The sequence below is a fragment of the Ahaetulla prasina genome, chromosome 4, assembly GCF_028640845.1.
Source record: "Ahaetulla prasina isolate Xishuangbanna chromosome 4, ASM2864084v1, whole genome shotgun sequence".
Taxonomy (NCBI): domain Eukaryota; kingdom Metazoa; phylum Chordata; class Lepidosauria; order Squamata; family Colubridae; genus Ahaetulla; species Ahaetulla prasina.
In genome coordinates this window covers 26,430,666-26,451,784 of record NC_080542.1, presented here as the reverse complement: position 1 = coordinate 26,451,784, position 21,119 = coordinate 26,430,666, and the positions used below count along the sequence as shown (strand labels likewise).

General features: G+C 40.9%; 2 protein-coding genes across 3 annotated transcripts; one reads left to right on the top strand and one right to left on the bottom strand.

Moving 5' to 3' along the window:
• Positions 1-404: 404 nt before the first annotated feature.
• Positions 405-7,068, bottom strand: LOC131198388 (GTPase HRas-like). Of its 2 annotated transcripts, XM_058182975.1 has the most exons (6): positions 6,910-7,066; positions 5,095-5,147; positions 4,871-5,003; positions 3,872-4,050; positions 2,150-2,309; positions 405-1,705 (listed from the first exon to the last, which is right to left on the bottom strand). In XM_058182975.1, exons 3-6 carry the CDS (start codon positions 4,979-4,981, stop codon positions 1,595-1,597), a joined length of 561 nt encoding a protein of 186 aa, XP_058038958.1. In that variant the 5' UTR covers positions 4,982-5,003; positions 5,095-5,147; positions 6,910-7,066; the 3' UTR covers positions 405-1,594. The 2 variants fall into 2 exon arrangements, with proteins under 2 accessions (XP_058038958.1, XP_058038957.1); XM_058182974.1 differs by lacking the exon at positions 5,095-5,147 and having other exon boundaries at positions 6,910-7,068.
• Positions 7,069-9,212: 2,144 nt separating this feature from the next.
• Positions 9,213-20,831, top strand: LOC131198389 (galanin peptides-like). Its single transcript, XM_058182976.1, has 7 exons — positions 9,213-9,786; positions 14,618-14,714; positions 15,832-15,912; positions 18,112-18,166; positions 18,498-18,626; positions 19,093-19,167; positions 20,263-20,831. The coding sequence occupies exons 3-7, from the start codon at positions 15,832-15,834 to the stop codon at positions 20,319-20,321; spliced, it is 399 nt and encodes a 132-aa protein (XP_058038959.1). The 5' UTR covers positions 9,213-9,786; positions 14,618-14,714; the 3' UTR covers positions 20,322-20,831.
• Positions 20,832-21,119: the final 288 nt, after the last annotated feature.

Genomic DNA, 21,119 nt, shown 5'->3' with positions numbered 1-21,119 from the left:
AAGAGACAGTAGACATACTTCTGCATCTTGTAAACATCTGAATCATCTTTTACAAAAAGGAAGAATGCTTAAGAATTTCACAGGATTTTTGTTTTTAAGAACAGACTTATTGATGCAGAATTCATAGGCTTAAAATGTTTTTAAAAGTTGAAAATTCAAAATAAAGTGAAAATTGATGTAGATTCTCCAGACTAAATATTACATGTGTCAAGGACTTTTTGAACTGACAATCAACAATCAGTTCCTTAAAAGCCTCCAGGTTCCACAACTATCCCACCTCCACTCTTCCAAAAAAATAGTTTTAGAAAATACTGTAACTAAGATAACTAACAATAGCAAACTTGAGAAGGATTATACTTTTCTGAATTTGATATTCTCTTAAGAAAAAAATATTGGATCTCATATCAGGTAGCTTATTCACAGGTTTATTCCAAGTGGTGGCATGTGTTGTACAGTTCCTTAGGAACAGGTAACAAAGGATTTTGAATTGGAGGAGGGAAAAGAAAAAGTTAAATATACAAAAGGACAATAACTGATACCTTTAAACACTAGCAGAATGATAATTCATATTTCTGTTTTCTCACTGCCAATCTTTTAAGTACCTATACTTCCTACTCCAAGGGATTAGAGAAAATACTCAGATGATTAAAAGGGAAAAAGTGGATAAGAGATCTTTTGATCATATTCCTCTTTTCTGTTTTCTAAGATGTGTAAACATTACAATATTCCCCGAAACATGAATACATTAAGCAAGGGGGAACAGCAGTGATAGATTATATTTAGGATGTTTCACAGTGCCATCATTCAACCATCTTCAGAGTCAATCTTCAAACAACAATCATATGTCATTACATTTGGAAAGTTTCTTATATTACCCAAATAGTCTTACTGCTCTTTCACATTGTTGATATATCATCATTTCTAGTTCACTTTAGAGAGCACAGTAAATTTTGCTCAGAAATTACACAAAACAAATAAAATGAAAATTAGGAAGAGACAGTAAATATTGCATTTAACCATACAGAAAAGCTGAGCACCATCTATTTTAATGCGGAGGGCTGAAACAACTACAATGGGTTTGGCTTTTTGCATTTTTGCAGTTGGTATTTCTTGTCACCTTCAAACTGTCTCATCTGTTCTCCAGGTAGCAAAAAAGGTGACATCACATCTATTTGACTTTTTCTTCAATATTGCAAAGAACCAAAGTAAAGCAAATTCCACAAACAATGAGAAAGCCCATTAGGTAATATTCTGAATGAAACTCTGACTTCCTGCTTTCCTCCAATTTAGTTTCTAGGATCACATTATACCAGATGATTTTATGGAGTAATCCTTGTTATCCTAAGGAGCTTTTTTTTTTTTTTGACTGCAGAGAAGCAACAAGACTATCAAATGTGGTTATTAATATTGGTTGTGATGTCCAAGTTTTAAAAATAGCAAAAAAAAAATAAATTTAAAGAACACCACCACCTTTGCTTTCCAGCTGAAAAGGATGAGGGGACAAGGCCATCAGAATTTAACTTGTAGGTTGGGAAAATACCCAAACTTAAAGGTTTTTTTCCACATTAACTAACAGTGCAACAATGTCTCTCTTTTAGAGGATAATACACTTTCTTTTAGAAGATTTCTTCTTGCGTCCATTGCTGATCTTTTCTTTGTGCTTTCGAATTTCACGCACCAGGGTATAGAAGGCATCTTCCACTCCCTTTAGATAAATACAGATACAAAAAATGGAGAAAGATATAACACAAGGCTTCATTAGTTCTTTTAAAAATATACTAGATGTATATTTAAATATAGATATATATATCAGGTGATTTAATTTTTACAAAGTGGGATTTCAAAACCCACATTTAGACAACAAAAAGGATCAATTCAAACATCCCTAAGTACCAAATATCTGGGTTCTAGCTAACTTTCCTTAGGTTGTTACCAATAGGCAGAAATATTTGGATGAGGGGGAAAATTGTTTTTATGTACTGTAGGCTTGTTTATTCTTTCCCTCCATACTGGCTCATAGTGTGAATCCCATTGTTTCAGTTATAAAGCAAAGCATCTGATATTTGTCCCACATGGTGATTAACATATAAATAATGAAGTGAAATCAGATTGAAATATAGAAGTTTGTCCTACTTGCACAATACCACACCTGTCTGGTTTTGGCTGAAGTCTCTACAAAGGGGATTCCATAGCTTCTTGCAAGCTCCTGAGCTTGTTTAGTATCCACTGTCCGAGAAGGCAGATCACACTTATTGCCCACGAGAACCATGGGAACATCATCAGAGTCCTTCACACGATTGATCTGTTCCCTGGAGTTGTGTAGGAGGAAAATGTGAACAAGGTGCTTCTAACCAAATCAACAGTTCCTAAATTCAATCCTGAGTTTTCTAGATGTGAATGAAATATATTCCAGAACTTCACTTTGCCCTGTGTGTTCTCTTATGTTTAAAGCAAATGGACTGAAATCCAGATTATGTGCAATATGCAACTGAAATACAATTTCCCTTAGTTTTTGTGCTTCAGTATTCAAAACCATGAGTCTGAATGATAACATGGAGTGGGGCTGAATTCTTTCTCTTTTAACCCTTTTGCTGCTTTAAATTCCATCCCACAAAAAACCCAAAAATCTACCCCAATTTAGATACCGTATTTTTGGAGTATAAGACGCAGCTTTGTTTTTGGGGAGGAAAATGGGGGGAACCATTTTCTACCAGGTATTCATCTGGCTAGAGTCAGCTTCAGCACATTAGTTTGCTAGTTTTTATCCCTTGCTTGGGGATAAAAAACAGCTTCTAAGGCACAGCTGAGAGGAAGCAGCAATGAGAAAAGCAGGCAAAGGGGGGGGAGGGAGATCGGCTCATTAGGGCTGAAAAAAACTGAAGAACAGCTGAGAGTCGGAGCAAAGCATGGAGATCCTTCACTCCAGCGCCTGCCACGTTAAAGCACAGCAGAGAGTCGAGGGACCAGCAAAGCTGGGAAGATCGCTTTACTCTTCTCAGCACCTCGTTAAAGGGCTGAAAAAAAGCTTTGAAAAAACCCAAATTTTCAGCCTCTTTTAGGGGGGGGGAAAGGTGCATCTTACACTCTGAAAAATATGGTAAGTTATTTTGAGCAAAAAATACCTAGGTCAGATCACAGAAGTTACCAATAAGGTGTTTATATATGCAATTATAAGTGCAAGTAGTCTGTCTGTAAATAGGAGCCGGAGACTTTCAAAATTGGAATAAAAAATATGAAGTAACCATATTTTCCTTATATATAAAATATTTGGCCAATGAACTGAATTGTTGTTCTATTCTACTCCTACTTTGCTTCTCCTCCTGCTTCTACTTCTATTCTACTCACATTTTCTCTCTTTCTCCCCTTCCCCCCACCCCCCAACTTGAATTTGGAATTGTCTGGCTGCTCTTTAGTTTTTGGGAGAAATGCTGCTGTTTTTTTTTTTTTTTTTTGAAAAGACACTACATAGATGTTTGCACCACACACAAAATAAACTTTCACATTTTTGTATGATTTTTATTAAAGGTTTTCATAGAAATAAAAAAGCATGAAATGATATAAAGTAAGATTAAGAAAAAAATGTGAATAGTACAAATAGAAAAAAAAGCTAGATGAAGGAACAACTTGTAATCTTTATGGCAGTTACAAATGTATTATCTCTGTCCTCTTTAAAATTACCTCATAATTCAATTTCTCCCTTATTCATTCTTTTTTAATCTGCAACTCCATAAGTCACCAATTAATTTTTTCCCCATTTTATTTTTAGTATTAGAGAGGTTTTGGGTACTTTTGCTATAATTGCTATTGGAGTGAAGCTAACAAAGAAAAGAATAGATGCTGACTAACCACAGAACTTTAGTCATCCTCTTACCTATAATGATGAACATCTTCAAAAGACTTTGTATTGTTGATAGCAAAGACACACAGGAAGCCTTCTCCTGTCCTCATGTACTGATCACGCATGGCACTGTACTCCTCTTGCCCTGCTGTATCCAGGATATCTAAAAGGCATGTCTCTCCATCGATAACCACCTGCTTCCGGTAGGAATCCTGAATTCAGAAGCACACCCACACAGAGAAAAATGTAACACAGGAGAAATATGGGAGAAGGAAAAAAAAAGCAGGAGCAAGATGATACTTTGTCACAACTTTACTGATCATAAAGATACCCAGCTGTGGGGGGGGGGGAGGGGGACAGAGGCAGTCCTGAAGAAGAAAGAAATATTACAACAGTTTTTATGAAGTGATGAGCATCCTTTTCTTAGTCAGAATTTACACCTAAACACCAGAGTGATGTGGTAGATGGAACAATGACGCAAATGGAAGATGCTCTTTTACACACCTGGCTGCAAGATTTCTGACTTTTCTCTGAGTTTAGTTTTTTTGGGGAAGGGGGTTAAACTGTTAAGCCAATTGAGCATGTTAATTCTAACTTCAGAGTATGTGTCTTTCCCAAAAGAGCTGAGGAAATGAGCAATTGTAGTGAGACGGAGGGCAATAGTTCCCTCCCCCTCCCCCCCAAAAGGAGGCAGAGAAGTTCTGTTTATTGCTCAAATTTACATACCACCCATTTCATTATTTTCCTCGCCCCCTCTCTCACACATACACAATATCAAAAGCAGCCAGTTAAAGCACCCAGAAACTTTGAACTGTGCAATCTTATCTTGAAATATATGTAAGTCATTAACAAAAGATGCAGCAGGTGTCAGCCATTCAGAACCAGCAATTGTGTATTTTAAGAAGCCTAGGAAGGACAGTGGAATAGAATGACAGAATCAAAGAGCAATTAACTCTCTGAACAAGACAAAATGAGAGAATGAAGACCTTGAGTAATTCAAAGGTCAATGCCAGTACTGCACTAATTATATACCTCTATAGTGGGATCATATTCATCCACAAAATGATTCTGGATTAACTGTATGGTTAACGCACTCTTTCCAACACCACCAGCCCCCACCACTACCAGCTTGTATTCCGTCATTTCTGCTGGGCTCCAGGACAAACTAAAGAAAACAAAAGAAAATTAAAATCAACAGAAGACACTGCAGTGAATTTAATTCTTTTTCAATATTCATGTGAACTTAAAAGTCACACCTGGGCAACTATTTCTCAATATTTGCTGTTATTTCTTTCTGAGAAGCAATGACCTGCAATAAGGTAAACAGAACTTGGTGTTGTTCAAATCAGACAACAGCAGTACAAGATCAGAAGATGTGGAGATACCTGGTCCATAGAATCGCCAAGAGTCAGACACAACTGGATAATATCATCATCATCAAGAGGTTTCTTGTCATTTAATTTAGAAAAGCTCAAGATACAAGGATTTCTACCAATCTTATGGGATTAGAAATCTCAAAACTGACTGGAAAGAAGGAAGCCTAACTTTCCACTAACAATTCTGTTATCTTCAAAATTCTTATTCTAGGTGGATTTTCTCACTTTCTGGCTGGTATAATTACCTGTGCCATTCCCTTTGTCTCTTGGTTTTTTCAGTGAGGGTGTGACCATTTCTTTGGTGTCCCTTTTTTGACACAATTTCTATAATTTCTGTCTCTTCTATCTCTATTCCTTTATCATGCCTACAATATTTTTTCTCTGTACCTGCTGCTGACTCGTGTACACTTACCTATCTGTATCTTGCTGACTAGTATGTATTTTTTGACACATGCTCACTTTCCTATTTGTGTCTGTATTAAACAGAAACACTTCCAATAATTTTGGGAGTGGATATAGATGCATCATACATATATACTACATTTGCCCACAGGTATTAAAAAGTAAAATTATCTGGGGAAAGCTCCATGGGTTCTTAATATTTCTTTATATTGTACCTTTAAGGTTATGTTTACAGTATGTTTAATAGATTGATTAACATGAAAGTCCCTTTCAAAGCTTAAGAGAGAGAAGGGAAATGAAATAGGGGGAGACAGTTATGTTCGGGCCATCATCATCATCATTTTTGCCCTTGTCTATCCACGGTAGGCTGAACAATACAGTACTTGCTGATGTTGTCAATTCATCTCATTTTAGGTCTCTTTTGTGGATTCTTTTTATCAAGTATGCTTTTTATGGCTGCCTTCAATTCTTCTTGCTATGTGACCAACCCACTTTCATGTTTTTATGTTCGGGTAAAGCACAGAAACTAAAGGAGTTACCAAAGGCTTCTAAAGGCTTGCCTTTCATGGAAAAAACAGTATGGGGTTGGGAATGGGATGGAATGGAATAGAATAACAGATTTGGAAGGGAGTTTGGAGGTCTTCTAGTTCAACCCCCTGCTCAGGCAGGAAACCCTATACCATTTCAGACAAATGATTGTCCAATCTCTTCTTAAAAACTTCCAGCACTGGAGCATTCACAACTTCTGGACAGAGACAAAAGTTACTGGAATCCAGAGCTCCTGATTTCCAGAGGTCTACTTCCATCTCCTCTTGTGCAAAAAGTAGCTTCCTTGACAAGTTAGCAAGTCTAGACCTGCTGAATCAGCGCACCTGTAAAACGTGCAGTCGCGGCTTCCCATAAGGAAGGCGAGGGGCTTATTAACAGTGAGCTTATTAGCAGCTTTCCGAACTGCAAACTTCGTCCCTACGGGGCAGGGGAAAAGGCCAAGCAAAGCCATCTTATGGCCCGGTAAACTGGTACTTTGCAAGAGCCTCCCACTCCGCCGCGCGCGCCGCAACCCCATATATTTCCATTGCCAGGATTCCCACACAAGGGCCCCACCCCGTTGCAGTCCTACAATGGCTGCACTCTTTAAAGACTTGGGCAAACTCGCCCACCGGCTCCTCCAGAACGAATCCTCAGCCTCCCTTTCCCTTCGTTCCCGACCACCCCAGCGCCCCAATTCCTTAGCGCCGCTCTTCGTGCAATTAAATCAATGCTCACCCCACCCCCACCGCCGTACGCACTCACCCAACCCGTGGAAAGGGGAAGGAAAACCGCACTCAGGCACCCCCCATGGGGACTGAGGGCTCTCGGCGTCCGGCGACCTCCCTCATCCAAGGCCAGGGGCTGAGGCCGGCACCGAAAGACCCCTCCCTCTGTAGCCTGACAGCTCCCCCCTCCAGCCCCGCACGCAGGACCGCCCAGCCAATGAGGGGAAGGTACCGCCCCAGAACGACCAATCGGAGACGCCGACACCATAGAGATGCGTTAAATGGGTCAGACTAGAGAAGCTGCGGGACGGCAAGGGCGGGGACCTGAGAAGAGAAAGCAACGGCGTCAGCAGGAAATGGAGCGAACGCGGCGGAGGGGAAAAGAATCTAAAAAAGAACAGGCTGTTCTCACCACTGGACCCCCCGCATCCTCCGGGACTAGAAAAGTTAACTTGCGGTGCAAGTTAAAAGCGGCGAGTGCGATATCGGCAGCTGATTGGAACTTCTGTGGGGAGAGTAGTCTACCTGTAATAATACGGGGAAATTATGGCCACTCCCAGTTTATATTCTCTGAAAGTCTGGGCGGTATCGGGAATGGATGGCCCAATAAAGCAGCAGTTCTACTCGAAGAAAAGCAGTTGCCTCTTTGAAAAAAAAGCACCTTTGGGACAGCAGTTCTATTTTTTGCCCTTAGCTGTATTTGTATTCCAATGTTTTGTTTTATCTATTCTAAGGAGCTTTTGCCCACGTGGAAATTAATTTTAAAAACTCCTTTGAGGAGACACTACTTCCCCATCCATAAAGGGGGAGGCTACAGTTATATTGTGTATTGTGTTAATTATGTTTTTTTTAAGTTGCTCTGAAACTGAAAGGATTCAGTGGGATGAACATTTAATAAAAACTCTCAGAACAGACTTTGGGTATAGATGTGTTTAGGCAATAGCGTAATTCCATCATTCTTTAATCATGACTGGTATCTGAAAATTATCAAATTGAAGGTAGATCTAAAGGTGAGCTGAGGGTTAGCAGCTTTGGGCAACATAATCCTATTTCCAGGGAACTGGGATCCAAACTTAAATGTATGCTAGGACACTTAGTATGCCCAACAAAATGTTATCTGTCCCCTCATACAAAATAGATTTGCACTCAGCACCTACAATTGTGTTATTATACCCAATCTCAAAGTATTTTGGCCTTCCTGTGGAGTTGGTTTACTCTACCTGACCGGACGGACCTCAGGCTTGCAAATTTCCTTGTAATTGTGCCTCCTCCTTATTCTCAGTGAATTTGGAAAGTATCTGCCTGAGCCATTTCTGAATGTTATCTTGTAGTTCTGGACTTTAAAAATGCTTCAGCCTCTTTTGATTAGGTAAAGGTTCCTACATCTTTCCATCAGGATCATCTTCCTTATTCTCAACCAAAGTATAATTGTGCAGAGCAGAGACTTCTTTTTGAGGTCATGGATCTATCTACTTTAGCTCAAAGATTTCTAATTTGCAGTCTCTTTGAAAATCATGGAACATTACACTATGTAATGAATAGATGTGCAAATATGCTTTTTGCACCTTGCAAGAGGCCTTTGAGGGCCTCTTTCAACCCTTGAGAGCTTATTAATATCCAACAAAGTGGTTCTGACCTATTTGGTACCCTTCCCATAGCATCCTGAATTCTTAAGTTCAACCTGACTCTTTCCCGAAAGCTCTTCACAGGGTTGAAAAATAAGGAGGGGAGGAAAATATAGTTTTGTGATAGGTGACATAGGAGCTCTAATTGAGCTATTACAAAAGAGGACCCACTTGTTTTCATAACAAGCCAGGTTAAGATGAAAGTCTCTGCTAAAGCCAACAACTGAAGAGATGTAACAAAATGCTGTGAAAAGCAGTCTGAGAAGAAATCAAAGGTCAGAACAGTTTCTCAACACAGTACCTTCCAGATGTACCTGGCCTAGGATTCTCAGTGTTCTAAGCAGGGTGGTCATTGTGTGTGGTAGCACAGTGTTTTATAACACAAAACATTCCAGGAAGTCAATAGAGTCTATACGGACTTCATGGAAAAGATTTCTTCTTGGGAAGAATCATGGAACATGCAGATAGGGCCCTACTTGGGACAGCATGGAGATAGTCTATTTATTTCCAAATGTAGAGGGTTTTTTTAAAGTACAGGTGGTCCTTGTTTAGTGACTGTAATTAGTCCTGGCAACTTGATTATTAAGTAAAGTGATCCCTAAGTGAAAATCATATGATTGCCTATAGCTTTCCTTTGCTTAACAGCGTCAAAGAGATACAGCCCCAGACAGCCAGGTAAGACCACATGGAGGGGAAGGTTTCTGGAGTTGAACTAATGAAGAAGCTGGATAAAAGGGCAAATTATAGCCCTTTTCTCCCATTCCCCGATGTAGTAATCAGGGTCCAGGCATTTGCAAGGTGCAAAGATGTCTCACTGCCTGTGCAGCCTTTTTTACTTTTATTCAGTTTTTACAAGCAGAATAAGGCAAACTGGTAACAGCGTTTTAATTGGTAGATTCTTCTCCCCCCTGAAATACCAACCAGGGGCCCTGGTGGTGAAGTCAAGGTGAGGTAATGCAGATTAGAACCAGAATGAGATAATGTAGACATGCAAGGTGCGTAGGCAGTTGGTCCATAGCAGTTTGCTGCACACGGCCCGATACCACAATCTCACCTCTACACCCCTACTTTTCGGAATGCTCCCCTTGGTGCAGGGATAAATAGCAAGAAAATAATTGATGTTGGCATGTACATCCATTGGAAAAGATTACAACAGAGTAAGCAGGCACATAACAAGGAATACACAAGGAATTTAGGATGCAAACAAAAGCGTGAAACTGATTAAGGTCAATTTCAGGCAGCAGCTGAACCTGGAGGATTCTACAGTAATCAACAACTATAATAGTGATGTAAGTAATGTCCATCTGGGTTCAGTTCCAAGTGGGGAGAAAGACAATGGAAACATGGAGATTGCTTGAAAAGATGGTTTAATGGTGGAGCACATGGGTGTGAGAGAGAGATTTATACCCTCTGTTGGGCCTTGAATTTGAGCTTGTATTCTGATTGGTTGTCAGACTCCCATGGGGCCATACAGGGGTAACTTTGTAGGTTGTCTTTTGAGTCACAGGCTTGGTTGAGCCTTGCTGGGTGATGCAAACTCCCCAGGTGCCATGTGATGAGTTCAGTTGTTAGATGCGTAGAGGGCTAGCCCTATCTTTGTTGGATCTTGGGTGAGGGCATTTGCTTATGAATAGACCTAGCTATCTCTTTATCTGTTGTGCTGACATCTGTTGTGAGCTATTGAGAGTGTGGAGGCTATTAAAAGTGAGTCTGCTTCCTGTCTAAAAAAACATGTTTCTCTGTTTCTCATCCAGGGAGGTATAATATTCTGCTTTTTTAAATATTTCATTCTTCTAGGAGAAAGATGGGTGCTAACTTCCTAAAATAGTATTTCCCAACCTTGGAAATTTAAGATGTGTGGACGTCATCTTCCAGAATTCCACAGCCAGCATGATGGTTCCAAGAATCACTGAACTGTAGTAATTAAGGTCATGGAGCTGAGTTTAAATTGCCCTTAGCATTTTCCGTGGCACTGCAGAGAAAATCACTTAGGAAGAGATAGTTTAGGTAATCTGCAAGGAGAAGGGAAAAAAAAACACACGATGCACAGAACAATGTATACCAACTCACTGCATTGTGCAAACACATAATAGAGATGCTGCAAAGGTTGTAAATGCAGGCATTGGTCCCAAGTTACTTTTTCATTACCCTCATACAGTGACTGCCCAAAGCAGTTATTAAATGAACACTGCCTGTAAGAACTTCGTATGTTAGTATGTATTTGGAAATTCTAGGTTCGTTTGTCTCCGGTTGTTTCTTCCTATTTGGTTGACGATTTACTTGATAGGTAGCTGAGATTCCAGCATGATACAGGTAGTCCTTGACTAATTATCAGTTGCTTAACAACTGTTTAAAGTTATGACGGTCCCCCAAAGGCACTTAGAACCCAGATTCAAAGTTCTGATGGTTGTCCGTTAGCTTCTTTTCATTATAGTATAAGCAAATTCAATGGAAAGCTGCCATATAAAAAAGCCAATCGCAGCCTCACATTTATTTCCAAAATCTCTCTGGGTCCTAGTAGTATTAGTTAGAAATGAGGAGATCCAGGTTTAAGTCCACTTTCATTCATAGAAGCTCACAGGTGATTTTGAGTTTTAATTTATAATCATTCATTGAGTGAGCATTTGTAGTTACAATGCCACTGAAAAAAAGTGACTTATGACCCTGAATGCGACCACATGTTTGTTGACCCGTGTCCCTCCTGGTTGGTGTTGGCCACACAGGAGGTTAAACGAGGCTGGCTCCAGGGAATTATCAACACCTCTTTGATGGAGGGTGTCATTCCTACCGCCCTGAAAGAGGTGGTGGTGAGGCCCCTCCTCAAGAAGCCCTCCCTGGACCCAGCTGTTTTGGCGAACTACCGTCCTGTCTCCAACCTTCGCTTTGTGGCGAAAGTCGTTGAGAATGTGGTGGCACGGCAGCTACCCCAGTACCTGGATGAAACTGTCTATCTAGACCCGTTCCAGTCCGGTTTCAGGCCTGGGTACAGCACGGAGACAGCTTTGGTTGCATTGGTAGATGATCTCTGGAGGGCTCGGGACAGGGGTTACTCCTGTGCCCTGGTCCTTTTGGATCTCTCAGCGGCTTTTAATACCATCGACCATGGTATCCTGCTGCGACGGTTGGGGAGTTTAGGAGAGGGGGGCACCGTTTTTCGGTGGTTCTCCTCCTATCTCTCTGGCCGATCGCAGACAGTGTTGGCAGGGGGGCAGAGATCGACCGCAAGGCACCTCGTGTGGGGTGCCACAGGGGTCGGTTCTCTCGCCTCTCCTGTTCAACATCTATATGAAGCCGCTGGGCGAGATCATCCGTGTTTTGGGGTGAGGTACCAGCTGTACGCTGATGATACTCAGCTGTACATTTCCACCCCTAACCACCCCAATGAAGCGTCCCAGTGTTGTCCCGGTGTCTGGAGGTCGTGCGGGTCTGGATGGGGAAGAACAGGCTTAAACTCAACCCCTCCAAGACTGAGTGGCTGTGGATGCCGGCATCCCGGTACAGTCAGCAGCAGCCATCGCTGACTGTTGGGGGCGAGTCATCGGCCCCAATGGAGAGGGTCCGCAACTTAGGCGTTCTCCTGGATGGATGGTTGTCCTTTGAAGAACATCTGACGACCGTCTCCAGAGCTTTTTATCAGGTACGCCTGATCCGCCAGTTGCGCCCCATTCTAGACCGGGATTCCTTATGCACGGTCACTCATGCCCTCGTCACTCCCCGCATGGACTACTGCAATGCTCTCTACATGGGGCTCCCCTTGAAGAGCACCCGGAGGCTCCAGCTGGTCCAGAATGCGGCTGCGCGGGTGATAGAGGGAACTACTCATGGCTCCCATATAACACCTCTCCTGCGCAAGCTGCACTGGCTGCTTGTGGTCTTCCGGGTGCAATTCAAGGTGTTGGTTACCACCTTTAAAGCGCTCCATGGCTCAGGACTGGGCGCTCCCATAGGGAGGGCCTCCTCAGGGTGCCATCAGCCAAACAATGTTGGCTGGCGACCCCCAGGGGGAGAGCCTTCTCTGTGGGGGCACCTACCCTCTGGAATGAGCTTCCACCAGGACTTCGACAGCTTCCTGACCTCCAGACCTTTCGCCGCAAGCTGAAGACGTATTTATTCTTCCGCGCAGGGCTGGCATAAAACTATTAGTAATTTTAATTGGGTTTTTATGGTTTTAGTGTGTATTTTAATTAATGGGCCAAATTGAATAGGTTTTTTTAATGGGTTTTTTAACTGTATATTGTATGTTTTATTGTGTTTTTACCTGGCTGGAAACCGCCCTGAGTCCTTTGGGAGAAGGGCGGTATAGAAATTAAATTATTCTATTCTATTCACACTTATGACCATTGCAGCATACCTGTGGCTATGGAATCAAAATTTGGACACTTGGCAACTGGCTTGTATTTATTACAGTTGCAAGGTCATGTGATCGCCATTTGTAACTTTCTCATAAGCAAAATCAACGGAAAGCCAGATTCACTTAGCAACCATGTTACTTCTATAACAACTGCAGTGATTCCTTTAACAACTGTGATAAGAAAGGTCGTAAAATGGGGCAAAACTCACTTAACAACTATCTTGCTTAGCAATAGAAATTTGGGGCTCAGTTGAGGTCGTAAGTCGAAGACTACCTTTACTACGTGTTTCTGCTCATCATAAAATCTCCTCCCTGATTTTATGCATTTGTAAAAATCACATTCCCATTTTACAGAACGAGCAGAATACATAAAATATACATTTGTAAACTGCTCAGATACTTCGGGCACCAGATGAAAAGAGAGGGACTCCTTGGAAAAGACTCTGATGCTGGGAAAGACTGGCGGCAAAAGGAGAAGTGGACGGCAGAGGATGAGATGGTTAGATAGCAACACAGTGGCCATGAATTTGAGCAATCTCCATGGAGACAGTAGAGGACAGAAGGAGGGCCTGGCTTGCTGTTGTCCATGGGTTCGTGAAGACTTGGTAATTGAATAATGTACAAAGTAAGTAAAATATAAATAAAATCTCATTTGGATTTCTGGGACATTATGGCTTTTTAAACACACAATCCTTCTCCCTGACCAGTGAAATAGAATAGAATAGAATAGAATTTTTATTGGCCAAGTGTGATTGGACACACAAGGAATTTGTCTTGGTGCATATGCTCTCAGTGTACATAAAAGAAAAGGGTTTGTTGTGAATACAGGTGGTCAACTTACGACCACTACTGAACCCAACATTTCTGTTGCTAAATAAGATATTTGTGAAGTGAATTTTGCCCCATTCTACAACCTCGCTTGCCACATTTGTTAAGGGAATCCCTGCTAGTTGTTAAATGAATCTGTTTCCCCCCTTGACTTTGCTTGTCAGAAGGTCACAAAAGGGGATCATATGACCCTGGGATACTGTAACAGTCATAAACATAAGTCAGTTGCTAAGCATCTGAATTTTGATCATGTGACCATGGGGATGCTGCAACGATTGTGTGAAAAACTTTTTCCAGTCCTGTTGTAACTTTGAATGGTCACTAAATAAACTGTTGTAAGTCAAGGACTACCTGTATTTTCAGCTCTTTCGAAGTGCCTTGTAGACCTGATGATAATATCAATGGGAATGGAAGTGACTAAAAGTTTTGGCCTGTTTAGGAGGATTAGTATTAACGTTTTCCTGATTATTATTAGAAGAAAAATGTCACTTTTCAGAGCAAGATCCATGCCATATAAATAAAATAATATAAATAAATACATTGTGCAAAAAGTTGCATTTGGCCTTCCAGTGATCCGTTAAAAATGTAAATGTCAAAAAACTGGCCAGAGAAATTGTGGTGCTGATGATGGGTAATATATGAAGCAGCTGTAAGATTGATGCTCTCTCAGATAAGGTTGGCAGAAGGATAGCCAACCAAAGTGGACTCTTATTTTCTTCCTGCTTTACAAACAGTATGGAATGTGTCTTCTACTTACAGTGACTCTTCTCCAATTAATTGACTAGTCAAGTAGGGCTAATTACCCCAATTTTCTATCCATTTTCTGGCATGGGATGTGAATACACACTAAAAGGAATCAACACCCCCCCCTCCCCGCCCTTTGCAAGTGGGCCTCATGGGACCATTATTGTCAATTATACTGACATAAGCTTTGTCTGCAGGGTAATGACGCACCCAAATCCACGTTTCTCCCCTCTATAAAACTTGGGTTCCTTCCTGTCTGGGGAATCAGAGCTCCAGCAATTCAATAAAGACAAGGTATGATTCCTCTGATCTATAAGGTTCAAGAGTCAGGATGTCTTGGTTGGTGGGTGGATGGGTGAGGGTAATTCTGGCAACAGCATTTATGTGGCAGATTGAAGGTTTGCTAACTGTTTTTTAAGGTGGGCATTTGACAGAAAAGAGTACTGAAGAAAGTCTTTATAGAGTTTATATCTGTTGTACTGCTGTTCGGTGACTCAAGATTCTTATTAGCTAAATGTCTGTAGGCTTGTATCTACCAAGCATACATACCATGTACCTTCAGGTATGTAAACAGTCTCAAAGCATTTTGATGAAATATTCTAAAACTGTAGAACATTTTCAAGATTGTGGAGTGAAGGCAAATCTGAACCACAGTTAATTATCATATAGGATCGAAACTTGATGGGAGAACACTTGGTTTTTTTTATGCAGAGCAATTTTCCAAATTGTTTTACCCAGATTTTTTGATTGCTTATTCATATTGTATAAGATAAGAGTAAGAATAGCAATTTTCTTGAAGTATTAACCATGTTTTTAGAACTAAAACAATTCATTCTGAACTGAAAAATCTGGATAATCATGAGATAGAAGCATAGACACAGAAAATATGCTTTGTATCTAGTGATCATCTGGGTTTTTGGCAACGTGATAAGGTGGCCTTAATGGAAATGCAATTCCCATGTCTTCTAGCATCTGATGTGATTATAGGTTATAAGAATTATAATTCAGAATGTTTGTAGAGCTATGATAAAAGACTGGGAGAGGCATAGAAAAAGATATATTATTCTTTTAATATCACACAGCACACTAAGCCAAAATTTGCTTAATCATAGTTTACTGAATAAAACATGGTCTATACATCAAATAGACCAAAGCTGAATTCAGACTTTGGTTCACTTTGGTTGGCATGTGTATATTATCAACAATAGTGACAATATAATTTCAGATAAATTGTTGTGTGTTTATCAAAATTTAAAAAAAACCCTGCTATCTTTTAAATATCAGATATGATAGTAAAACCAAAGAAAATATTGTAATCCTATTTTCCTACAAAGGAAAAATTTATTAGCAAAGAAATGTCGTGTGATTGGAAAGCAGCCCCTTTTTTGGTTCTCTTCTTTCTTCTATCCAGATGAAGATTTCTTGGCACGTCCTTTGCTTTTCTTTGCTCTTCTGTGCACTGCTTGGGGACTGTTTTGGAATTGCGTTTATGGTGAGTTTGATCAGATCTGCCAAATCTATCTTATCAATTTATTGGGGGAGAATTAGAGTACCAGCATCTGGCTCTCACCGGCAGAAGGAACAAGATGGTAAAGGCAGCGGTTATACCATGGACGATGGAATTTCAGATTGTGGATTTCAGGTCTGAATGCTCCATGGTGTTGGGTGTTTTTCTAAGAGTGTGTATGATATGTATGTTTTTTTAAAGCATATCTATGATTAACTATGGAGGAATATCTGCACCAAGAATATCTGTACTACTGTGGCATTTTCATCCAATCGGTGAAGGGAAAAATGGGGTCCGATTTATTGTGATCCACACAAGTGTTAGTCAACCAGAAAAGCAGGGTGGTAGCAACCCACAAGGAACTTTCTGTCTCAGTACTTTACTAGCTGCTACAATATGAGAAGATTTTCACACCATCCCTAATTTCATGGCCTTTTTTTGAGAGGTTCTTCCTCAGAACAAATCATAGATATGTTTCATGGCTACCTAGCCCACAAGACAGTATATCTCTCTGAGAAAATACCATTCAGAATATGTAGACACCATTTTGCCATTAAAAATCTGAGAAAGGAGAGAATAAAGAATAATAGAGTTGGAAGGGATTTTGGAGGTCTTCTAGACCAACCCCTTGCTCAAGCAGGAGACCCTATACCAGTGGTGTCAAACCTTTTAGTCACAAGTGCCAAACAGTTACGCACTTCGCTTCGTGCATGCTATCCGAGCTAACACATGGTTCCATCTGTGCATGCACACGGTTTTTGCGTGCACAATGCATACAAAAGCCAGCTATGCATTAGCGCGCTGCGTGCAAGTACTCACACATGCACAGGAGAGCTCCAAAGACCAGAAGGCTCCCCTGAATTGCATACATGCACACTGGAGGCCTGAACACCAGCTGAGGCGCATGCACATATGCAGCTGCAGGTGAGTTGGGAGATAGCTTGCGTGCCTGGAAAGATGACTCTGCATGGCACCTCGGGACATGTGCCATAGGTTCGCCATCATGTCCCTATACCATTCTAGACAAGTCGCTGTCCACTCTCTTCTTAAAAGCCTCCAGTGATGAAGCACCTACAACTTCTGATGGCAAGCCGTTCCTCTGGCTAATTGTTCACATTGTCAGGAAATTTCTCATTGGTTCTAGGTTGCTTCTGTCCTTGATTAGTTTCAATCCATTGCTTCTTGTTCTGTCTTCAGGTGCTTTGGAGAACAGGTTCACCCCTCTCTTCTTTGTGACAGCCACTCAAATATTGGAACACTGCTATCGTGTCACCACTATTTCTCCTTTTTACTAGATTGGACATACCCAAATCCTGCAACGGTTCTTTATATGTTTTTAAATGCTCCAGCCTTCTAATAATTTTTGTTGCTCTTCTCTGCACTCTTTCCAAAGTCTTAGAATCTTTTTTTTATATATAATGAGGTGACTAAAACTGTATGCAGCATTCCTGATGTTGTCTTACTAAGGTTTTATAAAACAGCATTTTTCTTGGTTCAGATGATAGGACTTCTAGTTATTTTCTTGGTATGTTCCATTTTTCTCTCAGATCTGGAAGGTATTGAACAAAAAGATACAGAACAGTACAAATGTTCTCCTTTCTGAGAATGAATTTCTTTTTTATTCCTTTGAAGTGAAATTTTGCAGTTCCTTTTTTTTATTATTATTTTGAAGGGGAAAAGTGGCTCTCCAAATCATGGATTTTGTCCTCTTAAATTTCTGCTCCTTTCTCCTAGTCTAAAAATTGATGCAGGATATAATCATTGAGAGGATTAAATATGCAGCCAATTGGCTTCTCATGCCACTTGACATTTCATCGGGACTTCCTTCCAGGAAGTAACGAAAAACATTATTTTAAAATCCCATAAATTAAACTTTGTTATTCATGAGAATTTACATTCCTGTAATAGATTAGGACAGTTTCACAACCTTGACAAATTTCAATTGTGTGGACTTCAACTCCCAGAATTCCCCAGCCAGTTTTGATGAAAAGAATTCTGGGAGTTGAAGTCCACACAGCTTAAAATAGTTGAGGTTGAGAAATACTGGACTAGGGACTGTCTTAAATTTTGTAAAACTTGCTCTGCTACTAATTTGACATTTTGGGGGGGAGGGGCAGATTATAATCCGGATGGATTGAGGCGGATGCAAGTTTAACATCAGGTTTCCTACTGTTCCTTCTGTAGCCCAAGGACAAACGTGGGTGGACCCTGAACAGTGCTGGATACCTGCTGGGACCCCGTAAGTTGATTCATGATTTCACAGACAGGAGAAAACAGGGATAAAGTGAAAGCTGCATTAAGGTCACAGGGGAAGAAATTCTACTGAACCAAATGACATTTCCTTCTAAGGCAGTGTTTGTCAACCTCAATACCTTTAGGATGTTTATTTATCTATTTATTTAGTTTGTCAAGCATATAAGAGAAAACAAGTATAAGTATGAACATAAAATATAAACACACTAGCTGGACAGTGGGGTGATTATAAAACGCCACCAGGCAGTCCCTCAAGCGGCTCTTGGTTTTATAAGCCTGGTGCAAACCATCTCTTTTTTTTTCCATGTAACCTGCAGCACTTCTTCCCTCCCCCCACTCTCCTCTCCCCAAAGCAGATGCCCACCAGACATTGCCTGACAAAGGACCTGTGGCAGGGAAAAGAGATGCTGTGGAGGATCTGTATTCTTTGGGGCAGGATTCTGTTGGTGAGTATCCATTAGCTGGCTTTTCTGAGCTCTCTCTGTATTTCCCATTATTTAACCCAGGGGTGTCAAACTCAAAGCCCCGGGGGCTGGATCAGACTGCTGGGTGCTTAGATCTGGCCCACGAGGCCACCTTGGAAACATTGAAGGACCGACCTGCGGTGCCTCTGCCAGTGAAAATGTAGCTCGGGAGGCATGCGTGCGATTCTCCCAAGCTCCGTTTTCGCTGACAGAGGATTGCAGGAAGCCGTCACAGCCAAAAAATGGAGCTCAGGAGCCCGTTTTCGCTGGCAGAGCGCTTGGGCCACTACAGACACCCCTGACACGAGTGACGTCGAGCTGGCCACACCCATCCTGGCCATGCTCACCCTAGCCCCACAAGGTCAAACACATCCCTGATGTGGCCCTCAATGAAATGGAGTTTGAATCCCCTGATTTAGCCCTTAATGCTGTTTCCTCTCTTTTTCAGCACCTGTTGTGCAACTTTCTGATTATGGCATCTTCCAGATATTGATGGATTTTCTCTCCTACCTGAATTTCCGAGGTGAGAACACATAAGAGGGTCTTTGAGAATGAAGGAGAGGGTGTAACTCTCTGAGCAATGGCCTTGCTTAGCAATGGACATTCTGGTCCCAGTTGTGGTTGTAAGACGAGGAGTACCTGTGGTCTATGCTACTACACTCCACAGCTGTTTTGACTTGCAGAAGAGAGTGGAAATGCTCCTCCACAGAGCATCTCTGCCTCTATAACATTTGAATGGTGTTTTCTAAAAGACTTCCTATATGCACTGCTCTTATGCAAGAGTGTTACATCTGGTTTTTTACATATAAGAGATTTTATATGGGCCCTGGCAGTGAGCAGAATTAGCCTGCAATAATGCATTCTACCCACTGCGCCACCATGGCTCAAGGCACAAGCATGAAGGAAGAATATGGGGTGAGCAGGAAGGAACATTCTGGAGGCTTTGATAACATATATCCTCCACACTTACTATTTGACTACTTGACCAGCAATCAAGTGAATAATCCTCTGGTCAAGGAATACTGATGCAGACAAATTAATAGTAAACAGCCTATGGAGGGAATTACAAAGAACACTCCCACCAATACCGACAGGGCAAGCGACTAATATATAAAAATAAGAGCAAACCCAACTCCCTTCTAGCACTGATGATGTTACTTAGTGCGGTAATGAAATGTTTGCAAGAAAATTACCAAGCTCAGAGAGCACCAAGCACCCCATGGTTTAACCCTGAGCTAAAAATATTCTCTTTTAGTGGACCTGAAGACAAGTTTAGTTCCCTTTCGAAAGAGCATTAAACCTATGTCTATAGACCTGGGTTTATAATAAAGGCAGGATAATAAAAACACAAGAATGTTCTATTAATGTACTTCTTGAAAGCACAGGGAAAGGATATATATCTCTGCATTGGTATAGACGGCATCGTTGCATGTACACATAATAGAGTTTTATAATAACTTCAAAATATGTTTGATTATTTTATATATAGACACAGATTCCAGACGGGAAAACTGTTAGATTTATTCTTATAGCATGGGATATTGAGAATCAAAGACAGTTGGGTGTTACATGGGCAGGGCTGAGACAAAACCTCAAGGTGTCTCTTTTCTTTTTTTAGATCAAACAATGATTGGACGCCAGCCCCTCCCAGTATCAGAAGAATCGGTGCAGCAGTAAAGTTCTTCAACCTTTTTCTTGTAGAGCTGCTTGTAGCATTGCAGTTCCTTCCCCGTTTCACACATGCAGGTGTTGGTCAGATCCTTAGTCGTGTTTTGCCCTCTGCTCATCTTTTCAGCAATTTGCTTAAAAGAATTCACTTCTAATCTAGTTAATCTTCCTGGTCACCCTTTTACCTAATGTTGCTATTTATTCTGTAGTTCCTTGTCTTGCACGGCCTCTATAACCTTCTTTCTTGGGGACATTATTATTCTTTTCCCCAATGCAAACAATTACAGGATATGTAACAATAATGTACTTTCATTTCCTTGTATCCTTATAGTTTCATGTTTTTAAAACAGACGTTGGCACACTTCTTTGGGATCTGTGTTTTTGTACCTTGATGAGAAGGTCACAAATTGGGGTCTAGAGCAAGCGGAAGGTGCCTGTAGAATATTTCCCAACTTTAGCAACTTTAAGATGCGTGGACTTCAACTCCCAAAATTCCCCAGCCAGCATGGGCAACATTTGTGTATCACGATTTACATAAGGAAAAAACTGTGTAAACTGTCTATTGAATAAATTATCTCTTCTAACCTAATTTGCTTCCAGTATGGGTCTGTTTGGCCAGTTGTTTTGCAGTGTGAGTGGACTCATTAAATCTGAGTTTGGTTCAGCGATAAAACTAGCAGAAATGATTTGCAGGTGCTTTCTCTCCCCTCCATGGGAAAATTGGCAAGTGGATGATATTAGTTTTAGTTTACTTTATTCTCCTTGCACCTCGTACAATGAAATTAAATGCCATCTTCAGTGTTCATT